Source organism: Lagopus leucura, unplaced genomic scaffold, assembly GCF_019238085.1.
Source record: "Lagopus leucura isolate 7727_CA_CO unplaced genomic scaffold, USGS_WTPT01 Super-Scaffold_100001, whole genome shotgun sequence".
Taxonomy (NCBI): domain Eukaryota; kingdom Metazoa; phylum Chordata; class Aves; order Galliformes; family Phasianidae; genus Lagopus; species Lagopus leucura.
The window spans coordinates 79689150-79708136 of NW_024962262.1; the positions used below are offsets into that span (position 1 = coordinate 79689150).

The following is an 18987-nucleotide window of genomic DNA, read 5'->3' on the forward strand; positions in this document are numbered from 1 at the left end:
GTCCTGGGAGCATTTAAATTATTTCAAAAGAGATAGTCTATTTTTGCAGCACTTACAGTGGATGATGATTAACAATATCAACATAGTGACCAAAATTTGAACTCCTAGTCAGATAGTTCAGCACAGTTTTATGAACCTTTGAGAAAGTAATTACATGCTTAGTTGACCTCATTTTTGAAATCCAAGAGCATCTTCTTCATCCTTCTGCTTTCTGTAAATTCCTGTTAAAATAATTATCACCAAAAAAAAGTGCACTGTACATTCTTTATCTTATTTCTCCATTATCTTGTCAAATATCCAATGTGAAAAGTTAATTTGATGTAAGATAAATAGATTACCAGAGAGGGCTAACCCAGATGCCTTTTCACATGTATTTAAAAGCATATAAATTATCTCTGTTCAGTAGTCATATCATGGGTCAAGTATAGAGGACAAGAAAATAAGAGTGATCAAATAATTTAGCGATTGAACTTTTGATCTGTTTTATCTTGATTGGGGGCATTTGAAAGATGCATTACAGTTGTTTTTTAATTATTCCTTTCCTCCAAAACAAGCAATTTGAAAAACATTAAAACAATCCAGTAATTGTTGCCTTTCTGATATATTAGGTGTAATGTGTGATCATTTCTAAGTATTCTGCACTGAAGTAATTCTTCTACCAATCAAGCCCAGCTTTTACTGAAAAGTTTACCATAGATTTCAAAAGAAAAGGAGCAAAATGAAGGCCAACTGTTTTTGGAATTGATATTGTTAACGTCAAAAGTATTTTAAAAAATTTTTAATTCATTTCATAACAGGCATATTTAGAAAGACTAGACGTGCTTACTCTTGAAATATTGAGCATTAGGTAATTTTTTATTAGTGCTCTTACAGTTTATCTGGCCTCAGTTTTCTTCTCATTTTTTGCACTATTTAGATGAGTGAACTGCAAGTATTTCAGATTTCCTCTTCTTCTCTTTGAAGTCACATAGACTCCCTCTGACTTGCATATCAGTTTCCTTTTGCTTTGGATAATGTGATCAAGAAGAAAAAAACATCTGTGAGATGGTAACATGGCATAATAATAGAGATATTCAGAAAGTTTATTTGTTTTTGTTTTTGTTTTTGTTTTTTTTAATTGTTTTTCTTTCATAGAATCTCAGTCAGCTAAAAGTGCTGTCATATCCATAATATTGCTACACAGGAGTACAAATATTTCATAAAAACAAAAGTGGACTTTACACAGGTTTTCCTAATCACTCCAAAGACTTCTGGACAAGATATTTTAGTTCTTGTAGTATTTATTATATTGGTTAGAAATATTTATTACTTCTTCCAAAGTTGTAAAAGAAAAGATCAATTTTTGCCTAAGAAAGCCAGAGATTTGAGAAAATTATCTTAAGACTAGGACCTTCTAAAGTGTTTGAATTGAAGAGAAAAAGGATTTACTCCCATTTTTCATAGTTAATGACCTTCTAAGTATCTTTAGGTAGCTGATCTATGAAACAGCAAAACAGCTGATACTACAATCTGTGGTCAATAAAATGCTCAATGGTTAAAATCATTATTATGATATACTGATGTTGATGCTTTAATTTTTATTTGGACATGGAATTTCCCATTTCTCGTATTCTTATTTTGAATGATACATATTTCTAAATACATATCAAGAACTACAACTAGCTAGCATTTACAACCCTGGGAAAGATTGCTGGAGGCTGCACAAAAAGAGGAGGGTGCATTTTTAAGGACAGCTTCTCATTGTGGAACGTATACCGTATTAAAACAAGCATTTTTTTCCCATATGGATTATTTATATATCTTCATATGGATTACGTAGAATGAAGTTAAACTAGCCCATACCTAAGCCTTTGCTTCAGACCTTTTTGACATGCAAGCATGTTTTTATTCCAGTGCTTCTAAGGAAACAAATGCATGCTGACAAAAAGCTGTGTGCCTAGTATACAAAAAGGAGACTGTATTTATTCTGGCATTCTGAATAGAAGCTAAGAAAGACAGAGAACCATTCCTCTGCCAATTTTATTTTCCTTTCAAGATTTCCATATTGGCCTACAAGGCACAAAACTATGTGCACAATAATGTTGCTGTAATTGGTTTTATTCATGGGAACTATTAAACTGTGACAAATTTACTGCTGTTTTCAGCTACCACTCCATTATTAATACCCCGGCTTTTGCATTAATTTAATCAAAGGAACAATAGTATTGTTACTACCTCTTGATCCCTTGTTTTTTACCTGCTTCTGCCAATCAGCATTTTCAGACAAGTTTTGACTGATTCCTTCTCCTGTGTGGCATATCTGTGTCTGTTTAGTTCTTATAAAGAAATTGGCATTGGCATGTTCTTTTCATTACTCGGTGATCCATTTTGGAATTTAAATAAATTATGAATGCACAAACCAGCATAAAAATAATCTAACATAATAGTAATGTAAAACCCCTTAGAACTATTTTGCCAGAGTCTCAGTATGATCTTCAGATAAAGCAAATGTATAACTGCATTCAGTTACCTAATTACTTTGCGCAGCATAAAAAGGCTGCTCTGAAAGGAATGCCTCCTACTTCATTATGCTGGCCCACAAGGTCAGAAGTGGTTGTTGGCGGTACAGCAGTAGACGCTGAACCTTCCCACCAATATTCCATTACATTTTGTGACAGATGGCAGCAGAGGGGCGGTATGACAGAATGGCATCTGACATGGAAGTGTAGATGAAACAATGGTGTAAAACTGAATTCCTCTATGTGGAAAAATTGTACCCATTGATATTCATCAATGCTTGCTGAATGTTTATAGAGATCAGACAGCGGATGGTAGCACAATGAGGTGGTGGGTGGTGCGCTTCAGCAGTTGCAACAGTGATGTGAATGACCACATTCCTGACAGCCATGCACAGCTATTACACCTCAAAATGAAGAGTGTCTCTATAGCTCATCCACATGAATTGGTGGCTTACGACTAGGGAATTGTGTCTTCAGTGTGTTGGAAAAAATGGTGGTAACACTGGAATATTACAATTTCATTCCAGGTAGGGCCCACAAATGCTCACACAGGAAAAAAAAGAACATTGTATGCACATTTGTCAGGGCCTATTTAAACACTATGAGGCTGAAGGTGACAGTTTCCTGGATCACCTCATTACTGGTAACAAGACATGGTGCCACCACCATGAGTTGTAGTCAAAACATAGGATCATGGACTCATGACATGAATTTCTTCATCAAATAAAAAGTTGAAGATGCAGTCCTAAATAAGTAGTGGTGTGCACTGTCTTCTGAGTTACGAAAAGGCTGATCCTTCTGAATTTCGTGGGACCCAGGCAAACCATCAACTGCTACATCATGACACTGTCTAAGCTAAGGGCTCAAACTCCCAAAGTCAGCCAAGAGAAGAAGACAACCTTTCTTTTGCAACATGAAAACACCAGGCCCCACAGAAACTTAAAGACTGTGGAATACATTGCTAGTCTCGGCTAGACAATCTTACCACACCCATTGTATATTCAGGATTTGGTGTCTTTTGACTTCCACCTGCTGATGATAAGATGATAAGTGGACTGCGTGGGCAATATTTTCCTAGCAGCAGCAGCATCATAGCAGCTGTGAAGCAGTAGGTCACCTTCACAAGTGCAGAATTTACAAGTACAGAAAGTGCATGACTAATGGTGATGTCTATGTTGAAAAATATTTTTTCTAGCTGAGAATTTGCTCTATCCAGTAGTGTTATTGTGTTTATTGCACCTTTTACAGTTTCCAGTGAGAAAAAACTTGGAGGCATCACTTTTGGAGCAGTCCATGTGTACCCCATCTGTTCATTGATCATCCTTGCAAAATTCTATTTCTTGTCAGCTGTGTATATGAAAGTTCTCAGGTACTGTCTCAGAGCAAATACTGTTCTGAGATAACTCCGTAAGATCTTCATACTGCCAATAAATCCTCCAGTGTGAGGAAAACTAGAAAAACTCAACCAAGCTTTCAACAACTATTATTTCACTGTATACGCAGAGCCCCATTTTGGGCAGTGCTTAAAGATTGAAGGAAGAGCAGTGTCCAGCTACCTTCCCTATCTTCATGCCTTGGACATATCTTGACCTAAAGAAGTTCTACATTACCTAGGCCTATGAGCAGTTGCACTTGTTCCATGACTCCAAAATCAGATTGCTTATTTATTTATTTATTAATAGTTCAAACTAACAGTTTCAGTGTGAAAATAGAGACATTGTTCCCTCATACCTTTCACTTGACTAAAACATATGTCTTTCCTAAACTGCTACTGTTTCTGAACACAGAATCAGGTAACTCATTTGTTGAATATTTTTATGTCCTGCAGCATAGTAATTTTAGTCCAATTATAGTCCAATTTTTTTAAGATGATGTCTTTAATACTGTATGAGATTTTAAAATCTCATAAACTTGTCTAAGGACCTCTCTAGATAAGAAATAGCATCCCAGACAACTGAGTATTGAACAAGTTCTCCAGTCTCAGTTTTCCTGGAAGTGGATGAAAATAGTGTGTATATAAACAATGTGTGATGTCTGATAAGTCACAATTCTTCTGCAAAGATAAGTCTTGCTGAGCCAAATAAGTTTTAGAAGATATTTATGCCACTTTTAGTTTTAAATAATTGATTGCAGAACGAATCTTACATTTTCAACTGCTAAAAATACTGTTAACTAGTAAATTAAATCTATATTTTTCATTTCATACAAAGTTTTGCACATGACAGACCACCACCATATATCTTTCTCCTCATCAATACAAACAGTTGGAAGAGTTAAAGGTAAGCAATATGTAAGGATTTTATTTTGAAATACAACTTTGCTGGAAGTTGTGCTTTCCTAGAACTCCCTTTTATATTTGTGTTTATGATGTAAAAACAAGCCCATAGTCTGTTTCTGCACTTTCACTGCAGGTCTATAGATTCAGTCCTGCGTTCATATGTGGAATTCTACACAGCAAAAGGTACAAATCATCTTGACATCTGAAAACAGCTGCCGTAAGAAAGCCAATTTCCATTTCATTTAGATAGTGGAGGGCAAGTCTGCGTAGGTAACCAAAATAGTTTTGTGCAGATTGCTAGCAATTAATAGAATGTCAGGCATTAAGTACATTTGTGGATATTAGAGGTATTATCAGAACACAACATTCCCTCCTTTCTATGTCAGCAGACTTTTCAGTCTGTGCTGAAGAATGATTAAATAAGAAAATAAACAGAGCCCAGTAAGGCCATAAATCCTGTGGAGCTGCAGATGTAGATGCAATATAAACCAACTAAATTGTGAATCTGTTAGGCTCCTTCCCCAGTGAAGGTCTATTTCTTTGAAAATGGCCTAAGCTGAAACATCACTAGCATGTCAATACTAGTACTTCTGAAAAATTATTGATTATCAATGCGTAAATATCTTTAATTTTGAACACTGCTCATAGAATATTTGCCTTTATAACTTTTTAACTTTTTTTTTAAACCATACTATAATTGATTACCATAGAGTTCACAACAGGCATGGCAAAACAAGAGCTTAGAAAATGGCATGTGACTAATTTCATTAGTTTTCTATTTGCAAATTTTTGCCAATACAATTGAATACTGTAGTTTATTATTTTTGTATTAATTGCTTTAGTGATTAATTTCTGTGCTGCAGGCAGCTCATGGCTTGCAACTATTCACAACTTGCAGTACGGTAGAAAAAGTCTCTCTGATCTTGTAGTAACACTGCCCCCTCTGTTCCTGAATGGATCACACAATTTCATCAGTTTAGCTACGTAGCAAATAACCAAATCTAATTTTCAAGAGTCCTATCAATCTGTAAAAGATATGAAAGTGAAAAAATAAACTTTAAAATTATATCAGGAGAAAAAATATACACCTAATATTTCAGACGGGGAAGGAGCAGAAAGACTAATAATTTAATCAGGGAAAAGAGAATAGGAGTGAAGTCACTAGATTTCCTTGTCATTAAAAAACAGATATAGGGTGACAGAAGACTCATGAGGTTCAACAGAGCTCAACAAGAGCAAATTCTATAATAATCCTAGGTGCCAATAGAGGCTGAGAGCCAATCAGTTGGTAGGGATGTCTAATTGCTGTCTTCAGCCATTTAAGTGGTAATTTCAGAGAAGGAGCCATCTCTATTCAAAGGGTCATAGCGAAAGGCTGAGAAGCAGTAGGTATAAATTGAAGTGACGAAAGTTCTAGTAAGACATTAGGAAAGAAAATCGCTCTGCAGGCAATCAAGTGCCGGCACAGGTGGTTTTCGAAAGAGGTTCTGAGGTCCTCCATCTTGGTGATATTCAGAACTTGTCTGGATATAGCCCTGAACAAACGAATCAAATTCCAGTTAGCCCTTGCTTGAGCAGGAAGTTAAACCAGATGACTTTCAGAGGTCCCTTTCAGCATAAACGCTGCTAATATGATTCAAGACTAATGGCAAGCTAGTGTTAACACTGTGCTCCCATCTAATTTTTAAGATTCACAAATGACTGTGAAAAATCATAAAGTGTTATATTCTTTTTTCATCAGCTTACAGCAGTACAGACTGTAAGATGTTACAGTTGATGAACGAGAGCTCACTTAATTACTATCAGCTCAGCTTCCAGGGCTTGCCTGTTAATTATTGCTACCAGGACCTTGTTGCCAGCTAGAATTGCTTAGCAAATTAGATCCTTTGTAGCAGTCACAACTGCAATTGGAGACTACCTATGATAAGTTTTGTCCTTGGCTAGGGTGGAACAAATATGAGTATATATGCATCTTGACGATCACCACGTGCAAGGTGCTACTGAAACACTGAATTCTAAGTGACCATGACTTCATTTACTTCTCCTTTGACCCATCTCCTTTGGGCATCAATTCCAAATTTAAATTGTAATAACATTTACAGGTGGTGATGTTTAGCTTTTACTAAAGATGTACAGTGTCAATGATACAAAGTCAAAGCATGCAAAATACTACAGAGGAATCCAAAGTCAATTTGAACTCAGCTCCTCAGATTTGTGAAAGAAAATGTCTGGTGATGAGCAAGACCAGTTCTAGTATTGTTTCATACAACGTGGGATATTTTGGTGGGTTGACATCATACAGCAGGCAGACTCTAATCATTCCCTATCCCAACTCCTCTCCTCAACAGAATACTGTGTGAAAATATGACGGAAGATCATAGAATAATAGAAAGGACCTACAAGATCGTCTAGTCCAAGTGTAGATCTTGTGGGCTGAGATTAAAACAAGAAAATCCCTCACCATTTTGTATTTTCTCTAGGACTTTCATCATGTGTAAAACAGGAAAATGGGGAAAATTAATTTATTTTCACTTAAAATTGATTTGGATAGTGAGAAACAAAGACAAAACTAGAACACCTTTTTCCCAATCCACTTCATCCTAGGCTCATCTTCTTCATTCCTAACTCCCATCTCCCTTGGTGGCACAGGAGAAATGGGAATCGGGCCTGTTTTCATCCTCTCAGAGTTACTTTCTGCCTCTTTTCTCTTCACACTTTTTCCCTGCTCCAGTGCAGGTCCTGTGCAGGCTGCAGTTCCTCCCAGCAACCTGCTTCTGTGTGGGATCCTCCCCATGTGCTGCTGTTCAGTCCTGGATCCTGCTCCAGCATGGGATCTCTTTCCTCTGCAGCTTCCTTCAGATGACATGCACTTGCTCCACTGTGAATTCCTTCATGGCTGTAGCATGGAAATCTGCTCCACTGTGGGATCTCTGTAGTCTGCTCTCCACAGGGTGCTGTAGGGCCACTCCTTATCCTGCTCCCCTCACCCCTCATAGCCATGTGCTGTGTGCCTTTCCCTACCCAGGCTGTCTCCAAGCACACCAGGGTGGCTTCTCTGCCCTGCCCTGCCCTGCTGGGACATTGGAGCCTGCTGGAATTGTTTGTGATGGGTCATAATGACCAATTTTGCATTTCTTTGCTTCTTGCTTTTTTTTCTTTTTTTTTTTTTAATCTGGGACAGAAATTTTAATATTTCCTTTCTGAAGAGATTTATTCATTTTTGCATATCTTATATCTTGTTAATGAATATGAACGCTCAGAAATGTTGCAAACAAAACCTGTCTATTAAGTTTTATGGTGTAATTAATTGATAGGCGTCTCCTGTAAATAAACAAATATTCCTTCCAACCCCTGCACTTCTGTGATTCTGTGATTCATGTGAATTATTACCCTCATTTTCAGGTTATTTCTTTCTCATGTCAGTCCTCTGTTGGTACAAGCTTTCAGGACAGAAATGAAGCTGAGAAAATCATCTTGTGAGAAATATGTTCCTCTTAGTTACTATGAAATTTTGTTTGTTTCTCTGCTTGCACTTTTGATGTGTGTTTGTGTGGGGCTGATTGCACTTTCATGGTTAACAATCAAGGAGTTAAAACAAGGTAAGTACCAACATTCAACTTATTCAGGAGATCCTCGGTAAAACTTCAGATTTTGAGGACAGTATCATTGTCACTGTAATTATATTTCATATTTCTTCCTATAATTCTAATGCTTTTGGCTTGGTTTTTTGTTTGTTTATTTTACACTTCCCTCTTTGGATATTGATCTAGACAAAATAAGCCAAGATAAAAGCACTGACACATGCCTTGAAGCCTGATGAAATGAAAGAATTTTCACATCTAATAATTTAAGAGAAGTCCTTGGAATTTAATCCAAACTGTAAAGCTTTGTTTATTCAGTCATATTCATCAAATAGTGAACATAATATTGCAAACTATGAATGTTTGCTTTTTCACTATGTGTATTGTTTGACACATGAAGACATTCATAATCCATTGGAGTCTCTGGAGAATTTTAAAGTGCCCTAGAATCCTTTGAATCTTCTTTTCTTAAAAAAAGAGAAAAAGAAAAAAAATCTTGTTGTTGTTGATCTATATAGTTAGGAGAGAGATTCTGTAGTAGACAGTCAGCTCCTAGCATTATATAAGGTTTATACAAAGTAATTCTCAGTATCTACTTGATGCTCATAATGTGAGGAAATCACACAACTGATGTTTGAAGTAAAGTAAATTTAAGAAATCTACACCGAATGACTTTTAAAAGGAATTGAAATTTTAGTTTAAAGATATTTTTTAGATTTATATTAACTGTGCACTTCACCAGGAATGCTGTGTTTAGTTCTGGTCTCCCCAGTACAAGGGAGATGTTGAACTTCCCAGGTGTCTTTCTTACAGCAGATGCACTAGCATTAGTTTCATCATGTATAAATATTTCTAAGACATTTTTTAAATTATATCTGACATGATTTACTTAGAAAGGAAAAAAAAAAAAAACACTACTATTTAGAAACATTTGTTTAAATAGATATGCAGTTATAAGGACAAATAGAAGCTTAAGGTAATACAATTACTGATTGATATTAGGAAATATGTCACCAGCTTACGCCCCTCCATCACGAATTGTCTGTTACAGTACTTCTTAGTTAGCTTCTCTTTTATTTAAATTCATTCTTGGATGTTAATGCCATTAATCCCATTCTAAAAATACCCCTGGTAATATAGCTGATAAACAAAAGGTATTTTCCATCAGTCACATTAATTCAGCTCTTATCTGAGAATTTCCAGGTTTTGTTCCTTATATTAGACATAGTTTCACATGTTATAGAGATTCACAGAATCAGGGAATGATTTCCCTGAGGATCCCTTCAAAGGGATCTCTGGAGACACTCTAGTCCAACACCCTGCTCAAGCAGGGCTGCCTAGAGATGTCTGCCCAGAGCCATGTGCGGATGGCTTTTCAATATCTTCAGGGATAGAGACTCCACAACCTCTCCAGACAATCTGTTCTAGTGCTCAGGCACCCCCACAGTAATACTACTGTCTCCTTTAACTGTTCAAACTGCTGTTGGAAAGTTCAGCATTTAGTGTGAAACTGAAAGTAATGAGAAGCAAGGACAAATTGTATTCATATGTTTACAGTTATTACTTTTGTCAAAAATGATCTGAAACTTATGAAAAATCAGCACTTGGCAAAATCTCTTTATACAAAGAAAAACAGGCTAAAAAAATTATCTTTATGATCTGCATAGAATAAAATATAATACATTTCTTTATATTATTATAATTATTATATTATTTATAAATGTTTAATTATATTTTTAATAATCTAGCTCAAACTGCTGGAAATAGCCAAGGCTACACAGGAACATTTAAAATAATTTCTGGGACATCATTCTCTCCTGCTTTGCAAGATAAATCATCAGGGGACTTCAAAGTCCTTGCCTTTGATGTTGAACACTTGGTAAGAACCTATTTATCTCTGGTTAAACCAAGAGTATGCGGTAGCTACATTAATTTCCTAACATAACCTGTTGATGATGCATTTTTACTTTCCCCAGACTGTGACATTTAGTATCTTAAGCTTGATCAGAAGTCATCATAGAATCATAGAATCACCAAGATTGGAAAAGACACTCAAGATCATTCAGTCCAACCACCTACCTACCATCAATATTCCTCCACTAAATCATGTCCCTTAGTACCACATCTAAATATTTCTTGAATATCCCCAAGGATGGTGACTCCACCGCCTCCCTGACAGCCTGTTCGAAATCCTGACCACTCCTTCTGAGAAGAAATTTTTCTTAATATCCAGTGTGAACCTCCCCTGACACAACTTGAGGCATTCCCTCTTGTTCTATTTCTAGTTGCATGGGAAAAGAGGCAAACTGTCACCTCACCACAATCTCCAGGGAGATTTTAGTGATAAGGCCTTCTATGAGTGTCTTCTTCTCCAGACTAGACAGTCCCAGCTCCCTCGGCTGCTTCTTACAAGACTTGTGCTCCAGACCCCTCACAGCTTTGGTTGCCCTTCTCTGAATACACTTCAGGGCCTCAATGTCTTTTTGTAATGAGGAGCACGAAACTGATTGCATACTCAAGGTATGGTCTCACCAGAGCTGAATACAAAGGGACAATCATCTCCCTGCTCCAGCTGACAACACTACTTCAGATACAAGCCAGACTGCCGTTGGCCTTCTTGGCAACTTGGGAACACTGCTCTCATGTTTAGACAAGTGTCGACCAACATCCTCATGTCCATTATATTCTTTCTTTGTGAAAATCAGTGAAGCATCAAATAAAGTTTGCTGATATGAGGTGTGAGGAGGGAAAATATATTAAAACCATGAATGCAGTGTGCAAGTACGTGTATTTTTCATTATTTTATTGGTTAAAAATGTATCTTTTTTGTACAGATACAAGAAATCTTTCAAGCAAGTGATCTGAGAAATAAATTTGAGAGATGTGAAATTTTCCAGTTCAAGTAAGTAAATTTGCAGGTTTGCTGTTCTTCCTATCTAGAATAAAGTTCAGGACAGAGATTTTCTGTTGGCATAACCTGAGATGAATGGAAATATACTAATATGTCTCTATGGACTCAGGTCCATTTAAATCGTATCACTTAAGGAATTTGCAAGTGAAGCTGTCACTTGGCACCATTTAAAGCTGCATCCTGTGTGTCCTAAAGAATCCATAGTATAGGCAGAGTAAGAGTAGCTTAATTTCACTTCTCAATATCCTGTTATCTCTGTTGTCCTACGGAAGGCTATCTGGCAAAACAGTTCAGTAAATGCAGTGAACTCTGTGGTACTAATTCAACCTGCACTGCTCTTCACATGGTCTTGAGTGTACACAGCAAATATAACACTATAATCCACTTTTATACAGTTCCAGAGCACACTTGCATCCTATCCGCAGCATTAAACATTATAAGCTCAAGGAGAATAATATGCTTTTTTTTTTTTTTCCTATAGGAACCCTGAAGAAGGTAATGAAATCTTGAAGACATCTGAAACAGGGTAATTGCATACAACAATTTTCAGTTAGACATGAGCAGGAGACAGGGATTTTACTAATAGGATAAGGATATTTGCCAGCTATGAATACATCTATGCTGAAAATCAGAAGCAGATTTGAATCAATAGTGACGTTATAAAACAAATTACATGGAAAGATGGACTACGATAACCTTATGAAGTATTTTATAATACTATTTTATAATACTAAGGGAAAAGAAGTAGGCACTACATATAGGCTTTTGTCTCTGTGAAGATGGATCCAAGTAGTAAACTTTTGTTTCTGCATGTAGAATTAGACTTATCAAAATTGTTCACTGAAGATAGAAGCATGTCTGAGCTAGTTGCTCAAAACTCTGATTATAAATAAAGGAAAAAAAAAAAAGTTACTTTTAAGGTTTTCACATCTATTATATTTGGATGCCTTTTCAGGAGAAGATCAATTATGCCAAAGAACAGCTTTTTTCCTTCCATCAAATGCAATAGAAATCTAGACATTTGTCTTCATTTCTGCTTTGAAATAACATCTGCTTATTTCAAAAATGATTTTCACGTTGACTCTTGCCATTAAAAAGGTGTTTATCCCTTTGGGCAACCTTGTTATTATTTGACCTTTAAAACTCTTTTGAGTCACAATGAAAGCAATAAAAGCTTTTGTTTACTCAGCACGGCCTAGAGGTTATGAGAAACAAGAAATTAAAGAGGAGAGTTTTTCCTTACACTGCAAACTGCTCAATCCTGCAGTACAGCTGCAGGCCATATCAAAAAACACTGCTGAGTCTGTTTCAATTTGATACTATAAACACTTAGGAATAAAAATAAACAACCACACTTAAATCTAAGTAAATGGAAAAAAATATATATCTTTAGCACACATCATACTTTGACTTCAATCAGATACTTCAATCTAGCTACAAATATTGTATATAATGATGGAGTAAGAGACTGCAAATAAACAAAATTCTGGATAAAATTCAGGCCTCATAGAAGTTTAAATAAAGTACAACCACTGATTTCAAAATATCTATGGTTATATCCATTATTGTTTATTTATGGAAATATAGGTAATCACACAGCAGATCCTTGCGAAAGCATAATCCATAAAGGATGTTTGCTATTCAGCATCGACCAGTTTGTGTTATATTTTTATATTGTGAAAACTTCAGGTTCACCATCAATATTTTTGAGATTAAACTAGAAGACCTGTTAAGTATTGAATAAACCTACTTCAGTTTATTCCAATTCATTTTCATTGCATTAATAATAGTGCTATTGCTTTTTCTCTCCTACAATGGATCTAAGAGTTGCAAGGGAGATAAAAACAGTTTCTCCAATGTTCTAATGTTCTAAGCTAAAATTAAGAGTTTTTCCTTCCTTATATTAACCACCCATCACTTTATGATACTACAAGTTTACAAGTGAAACCCCTATTATAATTAAATGTAGTCAAAATATCAGTAACTCAAATAATAGATTCCATTATCTTGCTTAACTTTCTGCTTTATATTGCTAGTGTTGTTGTGATCTTCGGCCTCTATCTTACCCAGGGAATAACAGCTGAGAAAATAAAGAATGAGTTACTTTCAGGTATCAACTCAAATGCGACTGATCTTTCTCAGACCTTGAAAATTGATGTGAACAGCATACAAATCACAGGTAATGCTAATATAAATCCTTGAAAACTGCTGTTAATATGAGCAAAAACTTTGGATCCCAACCATCAGAAGGATTGTTATGCTTATGGGTGTTCTCCATTACTCCATCTCCATCAGCAGGTGAAAGAACTTTGTCAAACAGAAAGTATGAATCAGTTTAGTGTATGTCCCCTGTGGAAGAAATAAAGGTAAAAGTAGGGATTTCCCAGTCAAAAGCACCCAACTGCATCTATTTTATGCAGCATAACACTTGTAATTTCATTGTCCCTCAGATTAATGCAATTAAGCCTGGACTGTATTTCATAAGTAAATGCAACTATCAATTTGTTTTGCTCAAGAATAAGGAAAGTGGTTCAGCTTCACAGTGACTGAGGACTTATTTATTGAAAAGATGTCAAAAAGAATAGCAAGCTAATACAGTCTGTGACTTCTGGAGAAGGATACCTTAGTATCAAATTCCTCTGATACTTAGGTAAAGTGTAAACGGGAAACAAATGATGTGGCTTTAAAAACTAGATGTTTTCAAATTTTGGAAATACTCAAATATAGTGATTTTAAGCAAGTACTAGAAAACTGGGCAAAACCTAAGAAAAAGCCCAGCAAAATCAATGAGAATCTTTTTTTTAATTTCAGTAAGACTCAAAATAGGCTTTCACTAAGTATAATAATAAAAAACAATTTGAATCCTTTGAAGTAGAAGTTGATTAGCTGACATTTGAAGACCTGATGGAGCTACTATCAAGTAGCTACTGATTGCCTTAAGAGGAGTAAAACATTTGTTATGCAACATTTCTTACTCTGTTCTAAAAGGTGCATTTCTTGCAAAGTACTTCCGCTATTCAAAGGCTAAATTTAGAGTCCTGACATCCTTATTTCTTTTTACTATCTGCATCACATTTAAGAACTTGTTCTAAATAGCTGCATGTCACTGTGGAAAGCAATTGCTTATTATACTTGAAAAATGCCTCCAAACGAAATTATGAAGAGCTTTTTAAAAGATTACATATCTGTTGATGAATTTTGAAGCAGTAAAACTTTTCTTGATGTGCATCATTAAAATGTCTCTTTTCACATGAGATGTCATCTGTCTATTCTATCAGGAGTGCTGCAATAAAGTAACAACTGTAACTAACAATCCTACGTATACATAGCACTTTTGCTTTCAATGTCTCAGTATGTTCTTCAAGACAAACTTTGTTTCTATTTCATATCATAGAGGGAACGAACTATAACACTTATCTGTGATTTGCTCCAAATAAATTTCCATAGTGACTAAGAGTAACTTTCTATCTTGCAAACAATTCCAGATTAATTTTAACTAATTTATCTGATATAAATACTGCTTTATGATGCAGATGCTCTGAAAAGCTCCATGGTATAAAAGAGTCAAGAGATTTCCAAGATAAAGACATTTTATATGTGAGATAATAAACAGAGACTCAGGATAGAAGGGAATTACGAGACTTTTCCTCCTTTGGAAGGTCAGAGTCTGAGAAAATAATGAGAAATGGTCAAAAATAGAGAAGCAGGATACTGTTAGTGATACAAAGAGAAAAAGCCACAGCTTCTGACGATTTTTGACTGTGTTTTCTTTCTATTTTGTATAAAAATAGATATTGCACTATAAAAGGAGTTCATAATGAACTTGCTTTCTTTCAGTTGTTGCTGAAAATCCTGCTACTACAATACTGCCTTTAACTTCATCAGGTCAGTATCCTTCATAAAACAGAAGCTATTTTTTGCATCTGTACAGCAGAAGAAACATAGACTTACTGTTCAGCTGGTCTAGTTTAAGAAAGCCGCCTTGATTATACTTAGGAATTGTCAGTGTTCATTCAGTGATAGCTGCCCTTCATCATTTTTGACCATATGAGACACCAGTGATCTGAATTTGTACAAAAGTTGTAAGAGCTTATTCTGAGGATCAAAACAAAAGTTGAATCTATCAACCATCTGAGCCACATGCTGATGTTTTCACAGATTCAGACAGATAGATTCACATACTACGGTTCCTAGTACACTGAGTAATGTTAGTAGATTTTAATTCTGCTATCACTGGAAGACTTGTGAATATAGGGAACAGGGCAGACACATCTCTGTCTCTCAAGCTTGCATAGTAGAAACCCACCAAAAGTAAGCCAGAGAGACGAGTAGTATAATATGTCCTTTTTAGCACAAGATACAGATACACATAATACATACAAGTTGCCACATATAAATTATCCAGGGCAGAATCGTGGTACCAAATCAGGCACATTGTGCAATTAGTATGAAGTCAAGATACATATGTTACGTATAGACTTATAAATATAGGAGCCAACTATTTATCAGTAGCCTAATTACACTCATAAATAAATAAATAAATAAATAAATAAAGGTTAGTCCTTTTATAGGCCTATTAACGCACATAGTCCAAAGTATACAGTTGCTATTCTTTATTCCCAATGATACCATTAAAAACTGATAATACACAGATTTTCTCCTAGCTATCACTTTCTCTGGCCTGCTATCTGAACGTCACTTTGAGTCCTAAGGTCAGTGTTGCTAGTCCATAGCAAGAAGAAAATGAGAGTGAGGGGGAGGAAGGGGGAAGGGAGCAAGGAGTTGCTGGCATCCTAAACTGGAATTGCAATAGTATTTCTGGCATGGATGGATTCCTTCCCTCTTTTTTTGGGTCTCCGTGAGATCGCAGAATCATAGAATACCTTGAGTTGGAAGAGACCCACAAGGCTCATTGATTCCAACTCCCAAATCCAGTTATTTTTATATGCTTGCTAATACTACTAGCTTCCTTGTTCTTTCTTAGTCCCAAGTCCACATTTTACCATATGCAGTATGGTATATCTGTTGGAACTTGGGCTTACTCTCTCTGTTAATCCTAAAGCCTGCTTTATCCACCTCACATATTCTGTTAGTGAAACTGCTCAGTAACTGAGCATGTATGATTTGTATTTATACTACTAATGCCTCTGCCACTGTCCTATGCCTTTGCTTTTGTGGCTTTTGTCATCAACTTATATGTGCATATTTGGGAGTAACACCTGTAATAACCCTATTTTTACAGCCTTCAAGATTTGTTTTATTAGAACAGCCTGCTCATGCATGCATCTATTAAACAGTTATTTCCTCCCAAAATAATGATCCATTAAATGAGACAACAAGAAGTAAATTAGGTAGATACGTATGCATGTAATACTTCACAAACTACTGTGAAGCTATGAGTAATGTCCTCTGCTGAGTGAGCTGTGAGAAAACAGTCCATCCAGCTGCACACTCCCTGCACTTTCTCTGCTCTCTCCTCTGTCTTTGAACTCTGTCCTCAGATTTGCTGCGTATAATGGACCTGAATGGTCCATTTACTACAAAATGACTCAGCTTAGCTTAGTAGTGTTTGCCAAATCAACATGATTTGATAGAAAATTATTAGCAAATCCTCATGCAAGTTTGTGCACCAGTAAGTTTGAGTAAGAACATCTAACAAAAGTTAACTGTCTCTGACTCCAGTGATCATCAACTACTAACAGCAAAAGAGATAGATGATAAACTATAAAGAAGACTTTACTACATTTCCCACTTTATTCCTTCTAGTCTGTCATCTCATAAACTGAAAGGGTCATTGACTGTAATGACACATATTTAAGTGTTGGTATAAGTAAAAAAGTACAGAGGCATGCTAATACAAATTTAAAGAGGAAAAAAGGAGAAAGTAGGAACTGAGAATGTCCAGAGACATCCTCAATAAGATGAAGATTTTTATTAAAAAAATCTCTTGTGGAAAGGTATGTGGAACAATCATAAGAAAATATGAAACAGATTTTTTTCCAATTTACTATCACTAATGTAAGTCTACTCAAGTACCTAGGCATTTGATTATTTGTAAATATGTAAAAACACATATATGTAAATATGCCAGTATGTAAATATGCAACTACACAGATTTGAGTCTCCTTATACTGTGACCACTAATTTGTTGGGCAATGTTATTTATATGAAGAAGTACTTGTATGTTTAGTAGTAATTTGAAATTCTCATAACTTCTCTTTTATTCAACAAATCCTGTGAGTCTGTCTGTTCTCTGGCATCAACCCCAATCAGAATAGGGAAGGGAAAGAGAAGACAAGAAATCATTATTGTTCTGTGTTCTATGATTCTTTTAATAAATTTTTAAAAAGCATTTTGAAGTTATTGAAAATGCATGAGACTAAGCATAAAAGAATGTAATTTACAATAATTTTGGTTTCCATGTATTTCTCTTAAATTTATTTTGACATTTGACAATCAGATTCAAATGACTTAAACTGGAGTTACAATGCCATTACCTGAGCTGGGGTTTCAAGATGCAGTGAATAATGCAGATCTCATAACAGCAGATCAGTAGCTTCTTAGTAATGCCCAAACAACTGTAGAGGTACTTTCAGAGACTAAGAAGTAAAGTTCTAATGCAGGGTTGTGTTTATGCAGGTTCAGAACAACTCACAACAAGCAAGGCTGCTATAACTTCAGGTAGGTAACTCTGTATGGGAAGAAGCAGGGCAATTACATGAAATAGTCTGGGATCTTAGGGTTACACTGTTTTTGTATATCTTGTTTTCATATTATTTCTTACATTCCATTTCTGCAAGTACACAATATGCAGATTTACCTTTGATTTAACAAGAGAGGCCTCTTCAAAGAGACTGTACATTCTACACAAATGCTTCACGAGTTATACAAATGCTGATATATGTATATTGATACCCATACTGACTGTTCATTTTTGATGCATATTATTTCTTAGGGTTTAAAGGAAATTCTTAACTGGTAACAAACTCTCACAGTAATTCTGATGGATGGAAAGCCAAACCTGTTTGAATTGTTGAAAACTTCCCCTAGTCTCATAAAATGGTGAAATATATATGCCATTTATAAGCATTTTTAAATGGGTCTTATTTATTTACTGCCATTTCTAAGTTGACTTCAGCAGTCATATTGCAATTAAGGATAATTTACTGTTTCCAAAAGAAGCCAAAATGTTTCACTAGAAAATGTTAATTTATTTATATCCAGTAGATGGCAATGCTGTTTAGTTTTATGATTTGAAGAACTAATCTAGAGTGGATTATGTCATATGTAAACAGTGTTTTCTTTTGTATTGGGCAAAGCATATTCCTAGATTATTGATAAGGTTTTGTTTTTCTGTCTAGAATGCAGTCTCATCTTTACTCATCCATGGCAATTAATTTATTGACACTAACACCTCCATCACTTGACTGATGTAGTTTTGGTTACCGATTGGATTCAAAATGGCAGCTCTTTTGCTTTTTGCTGCTAACGCTGAAAGTTTTTATTTGTAAATCAGTCTGAAACATTACCATACATCAAAAAAAATTTCCAGTCCTTGTTACTTTTACATACATTTATATAAAAAATGCATTTACTTAATCAAATTACAAAGAAATAATGAATTTGAAAATGTATTCAGTGTATTGCATGAAATAGTTTATTTAAGTAGATGAAGGAGATGGGAATTCATGGAAATTTTCTTCTAGCCCTGCTTCAAAC

At 35.4% G+C, this 18987-nt stretch overlaps 1 protein-coding gene across 1 annotated transcript in view; it reads left to right on the forward strand.

The window, feature by feature from the left end:
* Positions 1-8230: 8230 nt before the first annotated feature.
* The window catches only part of TMPRSS15 (transmembrane serine protease 15), a 52377-nt gene continuing 41620 nt past the window's right edge, over positions 8231-18987 (forward strand). The window contains exons 1-8 of the mRNA XM_042866824.1: positions 8231-8375; positions 10106-10236; positions 11192-11259; positions 11750-11794; positions 13305-13447; positions 15106-15153; positions 16253-16284; positions 17853-17949. Coding sequence (XP_042722758.1) covers positions 8231-8375; positions 10106-10236; positions 11192-11259; positions 11750-11794; positions 13305-13447; positions 15106-15153; positions 16253-16284; positions 17853-17949 — 709 coding nt within the window. The remainder of the gene's footprint in view (positions 8376-10105; positions 10237-11191; positions 11260-11749; positions 11795-13304; positions 13448-15105; positions 15154-16252; positions 16285-17852; positions 17950-18987) is intronic.